Source organism: Equus przewalskii, chromosome 4 (genome assembly GCF_037783145.1).
Source record: "Equus przewalskii isolate Varuska chromosome 4, EquPr2, whole genome shotgun sequence".
In the NCBI taxonomy this organism is placed as follows: domain Eukaryota; kingdom Metazoa; phylum Chordata; class Mammalia; order Perissodactyla; family Equidae; genus Equus; species Equus przewalskii.
Window position 1 is genome coordinate 8,051,920 of NC_091834.1, and position 21,701 is coordinate 8,073,620.

General features: G+C 39.5%; 1 protein-coding gene across 41 annotated transcripts in view; it reads right to left on the reverse strand.

Moving 5' to 3' along the window:
- NRCAM (neuronal cell adhesion molecule) overlaps nucleotides 1-21,701 on the reverse strand; it is a 252,099-nt gene that overhangs the window by 5,639 nt on the left and 224,759 nt on the right. For 17 of the 41 annotated variants that reach the window (XM_070615391.1, XM_070615376.1, XM_070615393.1 and 14 more), the window contains 5 exons: nucleotides 19,006-19,128; nucleotides 18,620-18,805; nucleotides 17,543-17,578; nucleotides 7,400-7,531; nucleotides 6,092-6,170 (listed from right to left, as the gene is read on the reverse strand). In XM_070615391.1, coding sequence (XP_070471492.1) covers nucleotides 6,092-6,170; nucleotides 7,400-7,531; nucleotides 17,543-17,578; nucleotides 18,620-18,805; nucleotides 19,006-19,128 — 556 coding nt within the window. The remainder of the gene's footprint in view (nucleotides 1-6,091; nucleotides 6,171-7,399; nucleotides 7,532-17,542; nucleotides 17,579-18,619; nucleotides 18,806-19,005; nucleotides 19,129-21,701) is intronic. The other 24 variants (XM_070615408.1, XM_070615407.1, XM_070615413.1 and 21 more) reach the window with 3 other exon arrangements.

The following is a 21,701-nucleotide window of genomic DNA, read 5'->3' on the forward strand; positions in this document are numbered from 1 at the left end:
CAGTTGGGGACATGTTGAAGTTTGACATGTCAGAGGAACCACTCCTTTAATCATTTTATGAGTCTAGTACAACACTGACATCTAAAACCAACAAGAACACTTTGAGAAAGTAAAATTATAGGCCAATCTCATTCATGAACGTAGATGAGAAAATCCCAAAGAAATCACGAGCAAATCGAAGTTAGCAATCTACTAAAAAGATAATATATCATGACCAGATTGGGTTTATTCCAGCAATGCACGTTTGTTCAGCATTAAAACATCAATTTATATAATTCACCATCTTAGCAGAATAAAAGAAAAATATCTTATGATTATCTCAGTAGATTTAGAAAAAAGGATATGGTGAAATTCAACACCCATTTACAATAAAAACTTTAATACATTAGGAACAGAAGCATCTTCATTAATCTGATTAAGGGTATCTACAAGCAATCTGGAGTAGATGTTATCCTTGACGGTAAATGTTGAAAGCTTTCTGTTTGACATCAGAAATAACAGTACGGATGCCTGCTATCATCACTGCTAATCAAAACTGCATTGGAAGTACTGAGCAATGTGATGAGAAAAATAAAGAGAAGGTGTATGTACTAAGAAGAAAGGAAACTGTCATTATTCCTAAATGATATGACTATGTATATAAAAAATCCAAAAGAATCTACAGGCAAACATTAGAATAAAAAGAGAGTTAGTATAGTATATTTTTACAGACTAAATAATATAGTATAGTAATTATATTAGCATAAAAGTCAATTTTATTTATGTACTTTCAAACAACTGGAAAATGAAATTTGAAAAATGCCTCCATTTATGATATCATAAAAATACGAAGTATATAAGAACATATCCAACAAAACTATGCGTAAGACCTCTTTGGAGAAAATGAAACTTTCATTCAAAGTTATTAAAAAAGACCTGAAAAATAGAGGAATATACCAAAACTATGGACAGGATGGCTTAATTATGGTAAATATGTTAACCTTCTCCATAGTGCTCTTTAGATTTAATTTACGTCCAATAAAAACACAGCCAGTTTCATGTGGATCTTGGCAAACTGGTTCTAAGATGTATATGTACATGAAAAGGGCCAGGAATATCTAAAAAAACTCTTGAAGAAGAATAACAAAGTTGGAGGACTTGGACCTAGCAGATATCCAGACTTGTTCAAAGCTACAGGATTAAGACAGTGTAGTTTTGGTTCAGAGATAGACAAATTGGGCAGTAGAAGGACTTAAGAGCCCTGAAATAGCTGGCAGATCTTTTTGTGGCTTTATTCCTACATCATATTTTTATGCTATCATAACTGGGAATCATTTTAAAAATCCTATTTTCCAACTTTTTGCTGGTACATAGAAACACAACTGACTTTTGCATTAATTTTGTGCCAAGCAACATGACTAAATTCTCTTATTAATTCTGATATTTTCTCGCAGATTCATGTGGATTTTTACACACAGAGTCAGAACAGTTATGAATAATGACCAGCCAAGAAGGGGCGCCCTGGAAGCACTCATTCCAGCTTAACGGCCATTGGGGGTGAAAGAACGCACAGCAATATCGGCTGTGCTTGAAAGAAGAGAAGGAAGGAAGAGGGATGCTCTGCCCTCAGTCTTTCCAGGAGAAGCTGTTCAAAGGCAGCTCAAGATCTTTTTAAGACTAGGTTTTAAAAAGTAGTGTGATGTTGTGTCGTACTTCAATCATTAGAATCTGGTTAAATGAGGCGCCAGCACATGGCCTATGCCCAACAAGTACAAGTGCCCATCCATCTGCCATGACACCTCCTCTCTCCACTCCACTTCTCCCCACCCCGCAGGGAAGCTGCTCTGTCAAGTTTAAGTGGGAAAGGGCAGTTTCCCAAACGAGAGGAATTTAGAAGTTACGGAAGATGATTTAAAAGTCACAGACTTATTTAGCTACATAGTATCAAAGCTTAAAAAAAATTCACCCACATTTTTATGAGAACTTTTAAGGACAGAAGGTGTCAGATGTTAATTCTTAGCCTAGAATGTCAAAGATTAAAAAAATTTCAAAATAAGTCATAAAGTAGTATACATAGCTATAATACATAGATTTTGATACTTATACCCATGAATAAAAATGGAAAGAAACGTTCACATCACAATATCAAAACTCAGACTTGGCATTACTTCCTCTGGGAAGACTTCTTGTCCCGCCCTCGTTCTATGGCATCTCTTGGTGTGGGCTCCCTGCCCTTGCTCCCTTGATTGTACCCCTTTCATGGCACTCTTCACTATGCTCAGATTATTCTTTACTTCCCTGCACCCCTAGACTATAAACTAGTGAGATAACATTCTATTAGTTTTAAAATCCCCACAGCCTCGCATACAGTAGGCACTCAATAAATACTGGGTGAATGAATTCATTGGAAAATAACAAGAGAAGAGATAGTGGACATTTTAGAAATTCTATAGAATTCTAACATTAAAAAAATTTTTCTCTCTTCTTAATCAATTTTGTGATGTCAGACAAAGCTCTGGAACCTATTCTTTCTCTTACTCTAAGAATGAATTTTAGGGTCTTCACTTTTTTTTCAACAGCACTTCTTTCAGGGTTGTGCACAGAGAAGGTACCCATTAAGTGCCTACTGAGTACAATTCAGCAACAATGGATAAAATCTGTGATTATTCAGTCTGATTTTCCTGTGGTCACCACCCTACCACGGCCAAACCATGCTACAGTTTTATTGACACTCATGACCCAAACACTCCTTCTACAAATCCGTCATTATTTATACTGCTCACACACCGGTTTATGTTTGTGAACAGCATAAATCTAAAGTATATAACAAATGGGACATATCTTTACATCCTTCAAGCCTGTGAGCATGGGTTAGCATGCTTGCAACAGGACCGTGTTCACATGAATGACAAGATTCCCATGGCTGGAGCCTTCACTGATGCTATGCATTCCAGTACCAGAGTCACATGGTCTATGACCTCAGTTCGTTCTGGTTTTTAGAAGGGTGGATCTAAAGAATAAAACAATACTCACATGCTTGGCTGCATTGTTTCTCTGATTTTTCTATACGCTAGTAAGGATGCAGATCCTACTGTCTGTATAATTAAAGAAACAAACAAAGAGAGGTGCAGGCTTCCACCAGAGGGTAACCGGTTGGGGGTGGGTGATGGAGTGAGGGCACGAGGTCACAGCATATGAAAAAGAAATAAAATTTGGCCATTGAAGTTCCATCCCCCTTTGCACTATGAAATATGCTCTGGCTCAGAGCCCACCATGTAGAAACCGTTTCATCCTCAAGCTGAGGAGGAACAAATCATAAACAGAATTAATTTACATTTAGGCAATAGCCCTAATTTTGTGTGTGTCTGTGTGTGATCGGCATATTAATTTATTTTCAGAATGAAAAAGAATAAATAATACAGAGCTCAAAACTTCCAGAAGGTGCAAAGCAGAGAAGGACTCTGGTGATTTAGGGAGGAGAATGACACTTAGATGTATTAATAAAAAAAAAAGACTCTAATAAACAGTTGGAACCATTTTCATTGATTCTGGCATCTAAGAAACTAAAGGTCTATGGTTTTTTAAGCAGAAAAGAAACCATAGGGAAAAAATTCTGAGGCAGTGTCAGGAAGTTACAGGACATAGCTGCATTTGTAGCAAAGGGTGGTTGGGTATTGGGGAGGTGATTTTGCTTGTGGGAGTGTCCTTATGAACTTTCAGCTTCAGTGAAAAAAAAAAAAAATCACTGAGCTGTGTTTCAAGTTTAAGACACCCGTCAGAACATTATTTCCCCTTGGCATCTCCCAGATCAATGCAGCTACATGTGTGACAACTGTTTTTATCTTCATGCTTCAATCAATGGGTTTGTACTCAATAGGCCCAAGGAAAAGTCTTTCTCTTCTGAGAAACTCAAAGCATAAACTAAAGATAGCCATCTGAAAACGCTTCACAAACATATCACATATGAATTAACACCAAGACAAAGAAATACGAACAAATAAATGTAAACAGTGATAATGAGGCCAGTAACCAAAAACTTGCCATGTACTGCTCTGGAAGCCAAAATCCCATTAAAAGTTTCTAGTAGATAGCTCGTAGAGGAGCATAGGAATCATAGAACTAGAAACCTTCAGGGATCATTTAATACTTGAACAATTGTATCATTTTATAGATGAAAAAAATTGAGACTGAGACAAATTCAGTGTCATATCTAAAGGAATCAAGGGTAATGGCTGAGTTGACAGTAAAACTAACAGTCTCTTGGTTCTAGGCTAGTTCACATTCCACCTCGATTTCAGTCAAGTTTTAATGGAGTAGGCAGCATAGTGACCCTGAGAAAGTCCCATTGCATCAGATCATAGTTTCATGTCACCACAACAGCAAATTGACATCTGAGACCCACGGGGTGAGCAGTACATTGCCAGATTCACTTAAATGTGATCCCGTAGAACAGGCATCCACCGCATGTGAGGAATGTATGAAGTGCAATGGTTTATTTCCAATTCACGAAATACATAATTTTTTCAGACATTATTAAAGATTTAGCTTCATCACGATAAATAAGGGAGTGGCGTGCACACCCTCTGTAGAATTCTAATCACAAGAACTCTAAAAATAAGGTTATTTAGTAATTATCAGGTCACCTGCTTTACAGGAGAAATGTGTAGAAGAGTGAGTTAAATCGGAAAGATTTCAACTCGTCCAGTGGAAGTCAAGGCTGCCCTAGGCTGTGGCCACCTGCAGGCTGCTCTGATCTGTTAAGAAAACCTTCTGGGTGGACTGGGCGGGGGGGCTGCATGAGGTTTTCAAACACTTTCAGTCCTAGAGTCAACATCTGACACCAAGACAACCCTCATTGGACATTTTTCTATATCCTGAGATACAGAAATTCTGAGAAGTTTTAGAAATCACAGTCCTCTCTGTTGAAGAGAAGATCAGAATATGAAAGCTTAGGTGCAGAGACACAAAGGCAATCACTTGTATCTTTACAGAAACTGGTATGAAACCAATTTTGTCAAAAACATACAGCAGTCAGTTTTTTTTCAATCAGTTTCTCATATTCCTTACCCTTGGCATTATTTTGCCCCTCATGATACTGACATGGAAAAACCAAAAATGAGCACCAAAGACTGGCAAAAATTAACCCAAATGTTTTATCTGCAAATGTCATCTGGCAACCATGATAGTGACATATTTTATTTCACCCGAAAACCTTTTCTTCTGGCAAAAAAAGCCTCAATGAGGGCCCAGGGCATTAGAAGATTATATTTTATATAATCAAGAGGCTTATAGAAAGAAAAACAAGGTGTAAAGGTATTTTATAAATAGGAGTCTTCTTTAGAAACATTAAAATCCCGGTCTTTTAAATGAATAAATATATATTCTGTGTTAAAATATATATAAAATAATCACTTAGCCCTCTTTCAAAAGACCCCTAACCACAAGGCAAAAATATCTTTATTTAAAGAGTTTCTTGCTTCCTTTTTTTTATTTTTGAAACTATTTGGCACACAGGTTATGTTAAAATTTGTCCTAAATGATGGAGCCAAGCCAAGAATGTATTATCAAAGTTCTGGGAGTTAACACCCTGCCTCTAGGGCTGTGATATTTCTTAATAATTAATAGCTTCTAAAACAACCTCGTCATCGTTTCGTGATTAACGGGCAGGGGCGCAGGTATTTGTTTTGGAAAAACAAGCTTCAAATCCAAGATTAAAAAAGAGTGACACCGATTCTATAAAAGCACTGCTTAGAAAAAGACAGGGGTCGCTTCCTTTACAATGCAGGTTTGCTGTTTGAACTCTTACTGTAACACACCAGCTTTGCTAGCTTGATCAACACAACAAGGGCCTCTGGGAAATATGACGGAATGGAAGACATTCTGTCTCAAACCTATGGCTGAAATGGAAATTTATTTTTTAATGAAAACTGAGACTATTTTAACTGTGAGGGATGTGTCAACATTTAGACGTGGAGGTGTCCCTAAACTACTATTTCAGGAAAACGTGAAATGCCAGGCAGAGCACGTTCTGGCCGAGTCCTATTCTAGGCAGACTGAGTGGAGCGTCTGTGCGGGTGGGGAAGACGGGGGCGGAGGAGAGGCGGCGGCTCACCTGTATTCTCCAAAAGTGCCGTCGTCTTCCTTCATAGGCTGGATTTCAGGATCGGCATGGGCATCTTCCTTTTCTTTAACTAAAAAATTTCAAAATGACGTTACCTATTGATCTTCTGTTTCCCAATTCAAAGTTTTTAAGAGTGCACTCTTTGAGATACACAGCAGTGAAAATAATTCTACACACAGATGTCTAACCAGATGTATTATGTGGCCATGGATACATTTTGATGTTTGAGACTCTTTAAGGCAACCTAAAAGAATTCACATTTGTTAACATATAAAGCTGACTTCATGGAAGCATTCTGGAACAAGTCTCTTACTCACCTGATGAAAAGGTAAGTTTTAAGTTTCTAAGATTTCTCTCCTATTTTACCAATCTATTTAGTAACTATATTCATGGTTACAAAATGTTTTTGTAAATCGGTTCTTTTGCAGAATTTTTTTCTTGCCACTGAAGGGAAAATGGCCAGGGAAAGAAAAGATAAATTCAGCGGATCCACTAAATTGACTAAACCATTGACTATATAGGGAAAGCAATGCTACTCATCACGACGTCAAGCTCAGTTCATGCATCACTCCTTCAGAAGACTTCACGTCCCTTCCCCCTCTGCCTGTTGGTTTCAGGTGCTGTTTTAGCACCTATGACTTATGTGGAGCCTAAGGAAGCAGAGTCACTAACATCTTCAGAGAAGAGATTCATTTACTCTCCCAAATGTCTTCTGATCCTTGACAATGTTTATTGTTGTCGCTAGCGCCAGGGAGCGGATTCTGACTCGTAGTGACCATGCGGACAGCAGAGCAGAACCCTGCCCAGACTTTTTGCGCCATCCTCTGACCTCCTGGCACTGTATCAGACAATGCTCCGCTGCTATTCACAGGGTTTTCACGGTCAATCTTTTTGGAAGTGGGTGGCCAGGTCCTTCTTCCTAGCCTGTCTAGTCTGGAGGCTCTGTTGAACTCTTGTCCAGCATGGGTGACCCTGCTGGTATTCGAAATACCAGTGGCAGAGCTTTCAGAATCACAGTGACAGGCAGCCAGCCACAGTATGACAACCAGCAGACAGGTGCTGTGGTTCTCTGGGAAACGAATCCAGGCCACAGACTACTAGCCCACCAGGCCTGGCCTTGACAATGTTTAGGCTCCCGACAGATAAAAAGGGATCAAAAACTGTTTGAACAGAAAGTCTGAATTTACGGCTCTGGGAATATGCACTTACTGCAATCTACATGATTACCCTCATGATTTCTTTTTACTTTTATGGATAATTATGCAGCATTATAAAGGAATTTTAATCTATCTTTCTTACCTGGATATTTACCACCCTTGTTTCTTCTGATGAAGCAAACAATCAGCAAAATTAAGATAAGGAGAGCGACAGCACACATTAGACCAATGAACCAGCCCTGAGTCGCAATATCCACCTGTCGGCTCGCCATCGCTGGAAAACAAATCAACGGTGTCGGTGGGAATGGGTGAAAGGGGAGATGAGAACTGTTGTAGTCTATTGTCGTAAATAATTGCCATAGTATGTGAGCTTTTATATATTTTACACATGGCCCTAAACTGGAATCTGTCAGTTATCAATCAGGAGTTAAAGACTTAATTTTGAAAAATCTTCACTAATCAAAAAAATCCAAAAAAAGAAATCTGAATGCTAATACCATTAAATGCTAACAAACCCTGCTGAACGCTGTGTTCATGGTTATTTTAACTATACATTCTCAATAGAAACATAGTCTCAAACCCATTAAAAATTTACTGTTTACAGGATAAATTGTACATTAAGCACAATAATAAGAATATGAGCCAATTTTAAACAGAACAGAATGTATACATCTAATGGAGTATTTTTCCTTCAAAGGAACCACTTGTGGAGGTTAAAATATCATTGCAACGATGCTGCCATTTTTCACAATGTTTTGGAAACCTCCTGTTAAAAAGGAAAATTTTCCACACAAGAAACCTGTCCACATAAGATAAGCAGCTTTATTATTTTATATAACATCTCAATTTGCATCCAAAATATCACTTAGATTTGCTACTGATCTCATGTTATTTATCTCATTTACAAGACTTGGTTCTGAGTGACTTTTGGAAATTTCTGAAAAATCCAATTTACCCCCAAAAGGGTCAATATTTAAAACTGAATATTGCTTAAGACCCATTCAAAAGATTCTGAAATATATCTTGATCAGTGGAATCATTATTGGAACAAGTGACCAGTTTAAAGAGAAAATACTCATTCATAAGCATACGCATTTTTTAGGTCTTCAAATATCCTGTTAGAGTCAATGAAGGTGAAGCCCCTTATTCAACCGGTTACAGTATGCAAATCTCCCAAGAAAAACAGAGCATACTTAGCATTTCTGGTATTATTCAAAAGTGTCAATCAAATGGGACAAAGTGCAGCATCAATGGCCATTCAGACATGCCCATGACGATTTGATTAAATAAATTGGTATGAATCTCTTTTAAAGAAGGTCTTTAATTTTTCTCTTTTGATCGTAATCAAGGTAAAGGGTTTTCTTCTTTTGATTCATAAGCATGCCAAATCATGCTTTTAATTTGATTGAATTTCTTCTGATCCATTTAACATGGTTGGGTTAGGAGTATGTGATCTCTGGATGAAAAATAAGCATGGCTACATGTATCCCAGGTTCTGCTATATGTTACAAAACTAACGCCTCATTGCCTTCTTTCTCCACACAGAGGACAGAAATAAAAATGAAATGCTCAAAATCAAGTGTGAAGAGGAATGTGAAAAACGTGTGGATGTGTTATTGAAGAAATAAAATGGGAAGGGGAAATTCGTTATCTGGAATACAAAGCAAATGGCAGTAGCCCTTCCCCAGTAGCCTCCGTGCCTCATTGGTTAGAGGGGTTTTGAGTTGTGCTGCAACTCATACAACGGCAGCACCAGCACAGGCAGTGTTCCCCTCCATGCACAGCCCATATTCATCGTGAGGATGAACTCAGCGATACAATGAGAGTTAACATTTTGAAACCCTTGCTATATGCTAGGCAATGGGCTGCAGGCAAAATCTCATTTTATCTTCACAACAGTCCTTGGAGGCAGGCACGAGGAATAAACCCGTGCCCAGAGAGGGTAAGGAACTTGCCCAAGAGCTGGAGTTTGACCCATGTCTGTCTGACCCCAGAGAACACGGTACTGGCCACTATGCTCTATTCCTATAAGGCACTCCTGAAAACATTCCACGCATCAAATCTGCAGAAGGCTTTACAAAGAATAAAATCTTATAGGGACTTTCCATTCTGAGACAGGGAAACATATTTTAAATGTCCATCCTTATATACCCTTTGGCATTATATTTCTATCAATTCGCACATGGTCTTTGATTGTGTGCTTTCTTCAAGACTGAATAAAAAATCAATTGGTGTAAGTCGACTGAGCATTTGATTGAAGTTAGAGAGTCCTTGCTTTTAGTATGCCTAATGATTTACAGCCTTGTCAGAAAGAGTATCTGCATTTACATTTTTCATTTACTTCAATGCAACTGGTAAGGGCAAAATGCAATAAGATACTCAAATACTAGTACAGACATACTCTTATAAAGATGGTGACGTCAAAGTTAACTGCAGCTGGTAGCTTGTTACTACGTAACTATGCAAAAAGCAGAAATGTTTCTTTGATGGTTGATAAGAAACATCCAAATTGACTTTGAATTTTTGCCTCTGTGTCTAAAGAAAAAAGTATCAAATATTTCACTGCCCCATTATTTAAGATTGGGCAGACACAGTACGTTAACAGGTGCATGTGTGTGCATGCTCACACACACACACACAAAACACACACAAGTGCACCAGAAGTTGATATCAAACAAAAACTATGTAAGTGAAAGGAACTATTGACTTCCCATCCATATAAAAAGGGACCTAAAGCCCAGACAGACTATAAGAGGCTTCAAGTCTTTCCAGGACATTCTAAGATCACCTTAACTAGAGAGGTACATACAAAGCCAAGTCATGGTCACCATTGTGCATCACACACACACACACACACACACACACACAGAATGAAGCCTGTGGGGCTTTTTCTTCTTGAATCCAAGCTTCAATGGGTGGGTATTAGAAGGATTGGTAGGAGAGTGAAAGAGGATTTTCACTTTATCTAGAACTTTTACAATAAAATTATATTCATGTATTATTTTTGTAATCCATAAAGCAATAAATTAAACAAATAGACAAATATAAAGAATGCAAAAAAAGAAAATAAGCCAGAGAAATGAAATGTGCTTCATTTCCTGGAACTTAGTTTTAACAAGAGTCTTCTGCTGTCACGTTGCCTGTCGTCTGGTGGGGAACCTGTGCTCTGTGGCAGCAGGTCTCTGAGAAGAATGCTGTTGAGTACTTTGAATAAACATGGAAGAGACAGAGTGAGATAAATGGCTATTTATGGAGAATCCACTATGTATAAAAATATCCTGTTCAGGGGCCAGCCCCGTGGCCGAGTGGTTAAGCTCGCAAGCTCCGCTTAGGCCGCCTAGGGTTTCCCCAGTTCGAATCCTGGGCGTGGATGTGGCACCGCTCATCAGGCCAGGCTGAGGCGGCATCCCACATGCCACAATTAGAAGGACCACAACTAAAAAATATGTACTGGGGGGCTTTGGGGAGAAAAAGGAAAAATAAAATCTTTTTTTAAAAAAAATCCTATTCAGTTAAAATAGTTAGAAATATATAGAAAGGGAAAAAAATTTCACTCTAACACTGAGGGAATGTTTATATGTGTAAATGATGTGAAAAACTGAATGATCTAAATAATGTAAGTTAAGGATCATATTTATCTCTGTTTTTGTAATAGTTTTTGGCAATAATGTGATTAAAAGATGATTTGCTCAATTCTGTAATTCATTTGAGATAAAGAGCCAAAGACAATTGAAAACCTGAACTCCCAACCCAATGGGGTCCCACAGAAAGGCATTCATGGGCCTCCCCATAACAGCTCCACGAGCTGGAGCGCTCGGTGGCTTGCCCTCTGAGTGCCAGCCAGAACCACCAGAACCAACATGGTGTGTGCTCACCTGGGCCTGTCTCAAGCACACCCTCTGAACTCACACAACCAGAGGCCCCCTCAGCACCAACTTGAACTTTGTATGCTCCTGGCCTTAGACTCTTTAAGCCAAAGAAGCTCCAAGAACCATTTACAATTTCTTTCCTCCATTCTTCTCTGCCTATGGAAATTTTGCAAAAACAACAAATTTGAATATTTTAAGGGACCCAGAAGTCACCAAATGCTTCATGAAAGGAAAATTCTGTATAAGCTAAAGACAAAATCTAGCATGCCTAGATTTATCATTTTAGTTTATCATAAACCTAGTCATGTCAAAAAACCAATTAAAATGAAGAACTATATGAAAATGTCCTCAAAGAAAAATTGACTGGATGTCCAGATTGCTTATTAGTCACATATATTCCCAGTATATTAAATCTTTTTAATACAAAGGAAGCTTCTTTATCTGCACCTTGCCTTATGAAACTATTGAGCTTCTCCAATGATGTTTATAAATAGAAGTTATACACTAAATAGCTTAAGTGAGGCATGAGAAGAATGGTTTTTTAAGAGTCACAAGATGAGTCTTTTGGTAAACTTAAGTGCCTTTAAATTTATCCAAGTTATAGAGTCAAGCTTTCCAGAGTAATGATTTTCCTAAAGGAATGGTTATTTCTAAAAATATTTACTCACATGATAAAGGCCTAAACAGAAAGTTGGAGTACATTCAACACTTTGTTACCAACATTCATTGGCCACCCAGCTTCTTATGCACAGAGCACACTGCATTAAGAAGGGGGCACTGGGTTTTCATAAACTGCTGAAAATTAAAGGTGCCACATCTCCTGGTAGATGTGGCCAGGACGTCAGTAGAGTGCCTGACCTGGGAACACATTAAAAATTGAAATATAAGTGCTAATTTTCTGCAATTTCTAATACAATTCTGTTGGGTAGTATGGGCAAAATGACTGCTTTTAAGTCAGTTTGATTTCTGCTACTTCAAGGTTCAATTTGAACAAATATATGCAATGGAACTTATTATGTCCTTTGTTTTTAATAACATGAAAAAAAGAGATTTCATGAAAAAAATATATAGGTTGATGGTTCACTATAATTTTTTTAGATGTTTGAAAGGCTTTTTATTTATTAAACTATAGCATTATGAAAAAAATGATCAGAAATAATGATGCACAATACTAAAATTTATGAGTGGTATTATATGAGTCCTGAACAGCGTGAACTGTTGTCTATTAGATATAATCCCAGGAAACATCTGAGTCTTCATTTACTGATGTGTGTGTGGCTGGGTATGCTGAACAGTGCCAGAGGCAGAAGTCACAGAATATCAGAGAAGGCAAGCTTTAAACCCAATACTAGGTGGCTGCTTTTCAATTTTATTTATCATCTTTTTTTTTTTTTTGAGGAAGATTAGCCCTGAGCTAACATCAGCTGCCAATCCTCCTCTTTTTGCTGAGGAAGACTGGCCCTGAGCTAACATCAGTGCCCATCTTCCTCTACTTTATATGTGGGATGCCTGCCACAGCATGGCTTGCCAAGCAGTGCCATGTCCACACCTGGGATCTGAACTGGCGAACCCCCGGGCCACCGAAGTGGAATGTGTAAACTTAACCGCTGTTCAGTGTGGGTCTTTAAAGAATTTGTATTGGAGTAAGAAAGGATGCTCCTTAGAATAGTGGCTTTTGACCTGTTTTGAGTCACAAACTTCTTTGAGAATCTGCCTCTGGGGAGCTCAGCGACCCCAGGAGAGGAACACCTGCTTTAGAGAATGTTGGATGGTTAGGGTACTCTGGAAGCAAAGCTGCAAAAAAGAACTGCCAAATACGCTTTTATCAGAAGTTAAGAAAGAAGAATTAAAAGGGATAAGAACTATTTCACTTGACATGCCCCAGAGAGCAAGACAGTCTTACCTGCTAAGTGTTCCTTACATATCATATTCTGAAAAATCACAGCGCAACCTAAATAGCTTCTTAAAACACCAAATTATGGAGACTATATGATGCCATATGCCTGCTACTGAGTACAGATGACTGTGCTATTTGGCTGACGCTGACAATTCTATCAGCCTTACCTCCATAGCCTAAATTAAAAATGACCTATTTATAGACATATTAACTTGAGTAGTTAAGAAATGATAAGATCAATTTATTATCCCAGAAAAAATGTTTTAGGATATTAAATCAGAAAGAGTCAATGGGCCTACTCAGATTCTAAATTAAGTTCCAAATTCTGTTATATAATTTAGAAGCTAAAGGCCTCTACTGAAACAAATTTAATGTAATAGCACTTCTTAGGATCAAAAGGAGAAGTACATTAAAGAAATTAAATAATGCACTTGACCTCTGAGATATAATTCACCATCACATGTATATCGTGTGCCCCTCTGTGCTAAGGGTGGGAAACAGTGAACAGCAAAACCAATTATGGAACTACATAGAGTCCTTCTGTGGACCTAAGTGATTTTAGTTGTCTGAGATTTTCCTCTTAAAGGAATGAATAATGATAAGAATATGATCAATCAATAGAGACAGTAAATATGAACATGTGTGCAAAACATCAGTAGCAAAGAACCCAGGGAAAACATCGATTTTCTTTAAAAAGTTTTGGAATCACGGAACTGAGGAATTTAGTCTTGATGTAAGTATGGAAGATGCTCATGGCAGAACATAGTGAAATACTTCCAACAGAAGAGAAATTGGCTTATTCTTAAAGACACGTAGAGAAGATATCGCAACTTCCTAAGCTTGTGTTCTTTGGCCACGTTCATCATAGAGAATTCTAACTCTCCTTGCTTTTACTCCCCACTCGTCAACTTTCTTAGTGAACAAATACTGTTCAGTGACGTGCCAGACACTGTTCCCTGGGATGTGCTAGTGTCATTCCTCATCCGGGCTTTCTCAGCAGTCTGCCTTGAGTCCCTCTCGCTACTCTTAAGTCTTTCTTTGTAGATCCCACCAGCGTAGTTGCCTCCATTTTAGCTTCCTAAACTACATATCTGATCCTGTCGCTTCCCTGTTTAAAACGTGCATGGCTTACCTCTGCCCACAGGTAAACACGAATTCCTTAGCAAGGCACTCCCGGCCTCACAGGACCACTCACATCTGGCCTCACCTACCCCTCACTCACATCTCAGCTTCTCTTTTCCACACTCTCTTCATTTCAGCCAAACTGGACCGCTGGGTACGACCCAAACGCCCCGTGAGTTTCGAAACCCCATGCTTTTGCTCATGTCTCCTACCAAGAATTTACACACCCCCACCCCCTGACTCATCTGCCAAAATTCTATCTATCCTTCAAGGCCCAGTTCCATATTGCTTTCTTCGTGAACCTTTTCCTAATCCTGTTTGGCAAAATAAACGCCTCACTCCTCTATGCTCAGATACCATTTTGTTCAAATGGCTAGTTTAGCATCTATCTTTTTCTGTTTTACTTGTTGGTCTTACCAGCCAGATTTTAAGCATATTAAAGGCAGGATCTGTCTTACTGTCTTGACACACAGTGCCTTAAAAAAGGCCGGTGCATTTTACGTGCCAGGTAGACGTTAGTTGTTGAACTGATTGAACCTTCTATATAGTCTTTTTTTTTGGTTCAGGTCAAATAAAGTTGTGAACTTTAAACCTGATTTTTATTTACTGGTTCTTTAGCTTTTCCTTGTCTCTAAACCTAGTTGCTAGTGGTGGGACCAACTCTGGTGTAATTCTACGGTGAGAGTCTGACCACACAGAGGATTCCTTACCAGCTCCTCGGTGCCTTCCTTCCTCAGTCCTAGCTGGTTGACCACAGTTGTCTGCTAATTAGGTCAAGAACCAGGTTTAGTTCCTGACTTGCCAGTTAGTTTCTTCCTATTCTCTGACCCCAACTAGTCACCCCCAAAAGTGTTCTGATGACTGGTCCCAGGGGTGGGAAAGTAAAACGCTACGGAAAAGCAGTGGGCATCCATCACCCATACTGGGACCATAACTCAAAGCCATTATCTGTGTGTTTTTGGTTCATTTCTATAGTTGTCTTCACAGGTCTATTTCCTAGAGTCCCAGACCCCAAAACTATCTAAAGGGACACAGAAATTAAACAAATGCGCCAAGCAACCGCAAATCTTATACAGATGTTGAGCGCTTTAACCAAATAAGGACACGGATCAAAATAAGTGACTCTTGAAGATCTCAAGAGTATTTCCATGCTCAAAATTGAGGAGAATATTAAGGAAAAGGGTTAGTATGGCATAATATAGTTAATTGATTTATCCTGGCTTCTACTTCACGGTTTAAATAATTCCTTTGTAATTATGTATTTGAAAGCTTGAGTTTCATTAATATCTCTTAAAGGCTGTAAGAATATTTAAAAATGTAAACTCAGATGCATCTCTTTTCCCCTCTCTGATCAGAACTGCATTAAAATTGCTAGAAGCTGACGTTTCTATAGCTAAGGATATCATACATCTTTTCTCTCAAGGATCCATTTCTTATTTATTCTCTTTCATGCCGTTTTAAATTAAAATATAAAAGATATATAAAGACATATTAAAGTTTGGAAGGATGGTGGAGCATTTTTATTTTTCTCCTCTCTCAGAGAGTATCTAAACTCTGCATGGAGAAGGAAAATAGAGAAGAGGATAGAATTCATTCTTAGATTGAAAAAAAAGAAATATTTTTAAGGAAGGAAAACCCAGGATAATACATTATTCTTGAGCAATTTAAAGTCTTATCATGGTAAAATGTCATCATTTTATGCAAGCAATGTTTAATTACTGGTACACTATTACAAGAAGCAATATAGAAAATAAGGTTAGATTTAGGTTTTTTTTTTTTTTTAATTTAAACACGATTTCTCTTCTTATCTGTGAGCTATCAGATTTCAACACTGGAGGCTTCCTGAACCTTCCAACACTCCATTTTCATTTGGCTCTATAATCATGAGTCATTCCCAATTCAATTTAGTCACATTAACAAAAACCTAAACTATTTTAATAAAGATTTCTTTTAGTTAGTTCTAATTCACTAAAATCAGCAGGTGACGTTGTTTTCCAGTGGAATACATGTCCTCTTCTAACGTGACAAGTCAATGGACACTCAGACTTGCTTCACAGGTGGCGTCCACTGCACAGGAAGAGGCCAGGCCTTCTCGCCAAGGTTTCAGTGCAAGGTTAGCAGGGGGACACAGCAGTAAATCACTGTAAAACGACTAAGGATTTAAACTGATATCTAATTATCCCAGGAAAGAAGCGTCCATATAAAAGAGAGGTTTACATCTTTCTACAATATTGTAGAGACTCTGAATTTTTACAACTTTGTTCTTTCAAGTCTAAAAACACATCTATAACATTATTAAGATTACTGAAAATGGCTAGAGTTCTTACTCAATAACTCCTCCAATAACTTCTATTCAATAACTGAATAATTTACCAAGACACTGAATATAAGCAGACTTCTAAGAACACAGAAGATATGCATCAGGCCTAAGCTCACAAGATTTGATTAATTCTGGGCAAAGCACTTATTTCTCTCAGTCTTATTTTTCTTCCTTCCTGTTTGTACTCATTTAGTTTGTCAACGTCCACAAAAACCCCTGGCCAGGGGTACTCCACGTGAAAACAAGGCCGTGTGGCAGGGATTCCATTGCTCTCTGAAAAGCTAACAGATCAACCAAAAGCCAAGGGTCAAAGATTGAGGGTCTTTGGGATTGTCTCAGGCGGAAGACTATCACACCTTATTTAAGCACCATGCTCCCAACAACTCTTTCTCACCCGGAGGGCTGTGAGAAATAAAGGAGAACAAAAGTCATCTGCTGTGATTGCTGGCTATCACCCAGGAGGAGACTTGGGGACTTTGGTGAAGACAGGATGGAAGAGCCCAACTGAGTCGAGCACGCAGGCTGACTGGAAGACTGGCTCACAGGGGATCCCAGTGGGGGGATGTTTAGCCTCAGGTCAGTTGGAGGGTATGCTAAGCCAAAATTCCAAATGGAGAGTGTAGTGTAATGCCAGCAGTCTATACCGTATCTATAAGGAGTACGGCTCACCCGATTAGAACAGGAAGCCTCATTGATGGGCTTTCTCACAGCCTGTTTTCATCACAGCACTAATATTTCTGAACCCTTAATAAACGGCACGGCCATATAGAGGATGTGTGACAAATCCACAGTTTTGGTCTTGTCTGACCCAACCACCATCCTATCGTTAAAAGCTAAGATTAGGATTTGCACCAGGGATAAGTCTTGAGAAAAAGTTTTAGGAGAATTCAAGGTGTGGCTTTCTATTGGTCAAAAAGACTAGACATTAATTTTCAAGCCAAGATCTTCCCAGATCTTCCCCTGCTTTTCGTGTTTCAAAGCTTACTTTATTTTCTCTTTTACCCCATGCTGCACTTCCCCATGTTTCACAATGCAAATCGCACACATGTAGAAAGTCATGCAGATGGATTATTTTACCTTTGCCTGTGCCTACATCAGGTGGGAGAATACCAGCTTTAACGAAGGGAAACAGAAACAGGACACTGTATCGTTAGATGCAACACACCCAGCAGCATGTACAGCTATATCCAAACACTTATTAAAAGGCTAAAGCATGCAAGAAGGATGAAGTGCACCCGATCAGGGACAGGGGACAAAGACAGGTCGGCGTCCCCAACCTTACCCAGTAATCAAATCCACACATGACTTAAGGTGCACTATTCACACTTGCCTATTACGTAAGAAGGCTTAGGACATTTCAAACCATTTTTTGGGTAGAAACGTCAATTTCTTAGGCTATGGAAGGTCATCAAATGAATAATCTTTAAGCAAATCTATAATTTGGAGACATGCAAAATCTTTTACAATATTTTTGATTATTTTCATTGAATCTAAAGTTTTTCAAAATTATTTTTAAAAATATGAAAGGAAGTGTGAATTTCTTTTCTGGATACTTTAACGGGGGCTCTTTTGCTTTCTCTGTACCAGATGGCATACCAAAAGACAAAGTTCCATGCTCAAATACAAAGGAAATGTACTGTTTAATAACTGGTTCAATTTTCTTGCTAGAAAACCTAAATCAATATGTGGATCAGCAAATTATTTTCCAATGAATTAAGACCAGAACTAGAATTACATATATTTATTTGCGTATAGGTATGTATGTGTGTGCGCATATATACGTGTATTAAATGTATGTGTATGTGTACATGCGTGTATGTGTATATAGATATATTACTTGTAGATAGGAAAAAACATTGCCTTGAACTTCAAATTTGTGTGGCAACATACTGTAATTTCCCACGCTCACCTCAATATTTTAACATGTTTAAAAATTTCCTATAGACTTGGAAAACAAATATCAAATTGTTATTCTAATATGAATTGAATAATTGATTATATATATATACATATATCAGAATGAGAAATTACAAACAAGCGTTTGTATTAATTGGGTAAGATGGACACTCCATGGTAGGAAGGAAAGAGAAAGCATAAACTGAGGTTAAGGATTTTGTCTTAGAAAACTTAGAGTTACATGGATTTTATACATACCCATCTTACCTTCATCCACAGTTGTTACTGCTTCCTCTGTTATCTGACTTCCTGATCCTGCTGACGTTTGTGCATAGAAATAAAACTTATACCGAGTGCTGAAATTTAAATTTTTTAAAGTCCAGCGTGTCTTGTTGGCAGGAATTTTCAAATCTACCACGGGGCCTAATTCATGTGTGCTGTTAACTGTCAACAAGAAATCATAAACAAGTGCATTCCCCATTAATTGCTACAAGAGCACTATTACAAATAAACGTGTCAATCAAAAATGTTAAAACAAGATTACGTTGGCTCTAAAGAAGTAACCAGTTTGTATTTTAAGATACCAGCGAAGTTTTTCCCTTTTCGAGACCATATTTCCCCTTTCCCTCCTCCCAATAACTTACTGGGCTGATATCTGAGGGTGTATTCAGTCAAAATGCCATTCGGGTGGCTCGGGGGGTCCCATTCCAAAGTGAGCGAGTCTAGCGTCGGATTGACAATCTTCAGAGAGGACGGAGCACTGGGGACTGACATGAGAACAGGCAGTCAGCACAAAGGTTTCCGAACCTTTCAAAATGTATTAAAATGACATATTTCACCACACGCACACAATTCATCAAGGTTTTTGTTTTCTTTAACTCTTCCTTGCTCCTGATTCAGCTGAAAATGCATTCATAGAAACCTGTGACGGGTATCCGTTTAGCCAATCTCTTCCTCTTTTCCTCACTATTTCCATTTATATTCATTAAAACCATCCTCTCAAAATACATAAAGACTTTGCCTTTACATGGACCCAAACCAATGAGACAGTATTTATTTGTTTCATGAATGGCGTCTAAGTAAAAGCACATCAGTGACTACGAGAAACTATTCTAACCAGACCTCTGAGTAGAAGCAGCTGTGTCCTGGGCTATTAAGGGCTGTTTTTCCCAACAAACCAGGTGTCTCCGAACAGTCAGAGTACCCTGCCTGCTGGGCTCTGGGCGTGAGCCAGCCTGCCCAGGTGCAGAGGAGTTCTTATTCAGAGAGCTGACAGACAGACGCCGAGGATCTCGTGACGATGCACAAAAGCCCCCAAGCCCGAGTGCTGGCCAGCCCTGCTCTGGGGAAGGCCTGCAGGGTGTCAGGTTCTTGGTGGCAGGGGCTGGCAAGCCAGCAGAGGAAGCACGCCCAGTCCTCTCTCACTCACTTCCTCAGGAGGATGATGGATGGCTCTCCCTCATGATGGTTACCTCCTCTACCCTACCCACCATGTTCCCTGGACCCATTAATGGCACCAGTGCCCCTCCTGTCACTCCAGCCAGAAACCAGAGTTGTTGTTAGTGCCATCCAGTGAATTCCGGCTCCTAGTGGCCCACTGTAGCCCACAGCTCAATGCTGCTTGGTCTTTTTTAACCGTCCTCTCACCTTCCAGTGCTACATCAGACAATGCTTCGCTGCTACTCATAGGGTTTTTCATAGCCAGTTATTTTTCATAAGGGGGTGGCCTGGTCCTACTCTGTCAGCATCGCAGCAAAAGGCACCTGCCACAGTATGACAACTGAGTGATGGGAGGTATGGTTCCCTGACTGGGAAAGGAACCCGGGTCAGGGCAGCAAGAGCTCTGACTCTTAACTGCTAGACCCCCAGGGCTGGCCAGAAACCAGGTAGGCAACCTGAATTTCTCCCTCTGCTTCATTACCACCATCTCTTGGGACGCTACATCCTGTCAATCCAGCTTGTTCATCTCAACTATATCCATTCCTTCCCCTCCTCTCTGCCACCACCCCACTTCAGGCCCTAATGGCCTTTACCTGGGCCTAGAACACTCCTGGCACATAATTCTAACCTTCCCCAAAACCAATAACTGGTTCCTAACTTTTGGAGATCACAGACCCCTTTGAGAATCTGATGACAGCCATAAACTCTCCCCAGAAAAATACAGACATTTTGCATACAGTGTTAAGGGTTCATGGTGCTCCTTAAACCTATTCACTGACCCCCTAAGAGACTATAGTCCCCAGCTTAAGAGCCTCTGGCTTATAGGTTAATATCCATAGCACCTAAGATCATCCATGCTATGGGTCCTCCCTAGCTGGGCTGATCTTTCTCTCTTTTCTCACCATTCCTGGCTACACAACTTGCAGTTCCCTGCAGGAGCCATGCTGTTTCATACCTTTGTGTCTTCAGACATTCTACTTCCTCTCTCCTTTATCCTTTAATCGCCTGGTCATCTCTTCCAGGACACCTTCCCCTGACCTATCGAAAGGATCATGTGGGGTCTCACTAGTGAAAGCCTTAAGTGGAAGGAGACCCTAACCTCTAAGGAGCCATGGGAATGAGGACAAGCAATTGTAATGAGATGGGAGTTGGGGCACAGGATGACTCAGGGGCTGTAGGGCAGCTGCCAACATCATGAGCTCTCAGACAGGAGCCAGAACAGGTTCTGTCTGTGAACTGCTTTTATCTAAAAGACCTAAGGAATCCACAGAAGCTTTCTGGCTCATTTTCAGTACTGGCTTGAGGCAAAATTCAATTTAGGTGAAGCCCATTTAGTAGTGCCTTTTCAAATCCCTATCTTTCTTTCTCCGTGGCCCCTTCTCCCTCATCCACTAGGCTCCCATGTCCCTGTGCCCACACCCCTCCTGGCCCAGCTCCTATCAATACATCAACGTATACTTGGTCCTCGCTTCCCCCTCCCCTTGCAATGGCCCAGACTTGCAATGACCTTTCCCTTCTCTCCCCAACCCGTTTTGTCAAGACTTCCAACCATCTAACTCAGCTCAGACGTTAGCATAAACCACGTAGGTGCACTGAGAAAGAAGAAAACCACAATGTAGAGAATTATTTTCCTTTCCAGATGTTTTCTTAGGTCATCACATTCATTCTCATGCTTTCCGGATGAGGTAATTGAAGGCTAGAGAAGTTAGATAACTTGCTTCAGGTCAGAAAGTGAATGACCCAAATAAGCATCAAATTGGCAAGGTTTCTGACAGTGTGACTAAGTGTGGAGAAAAATTTTAAGTCAAGAGAGAGGGGGTTTTAGGGCAGCATATTGTGTTCTGGAGCCTTCCACACACCCTCAGGCCATACATGAGCTGACAATTTGCCAGCTTTGTGT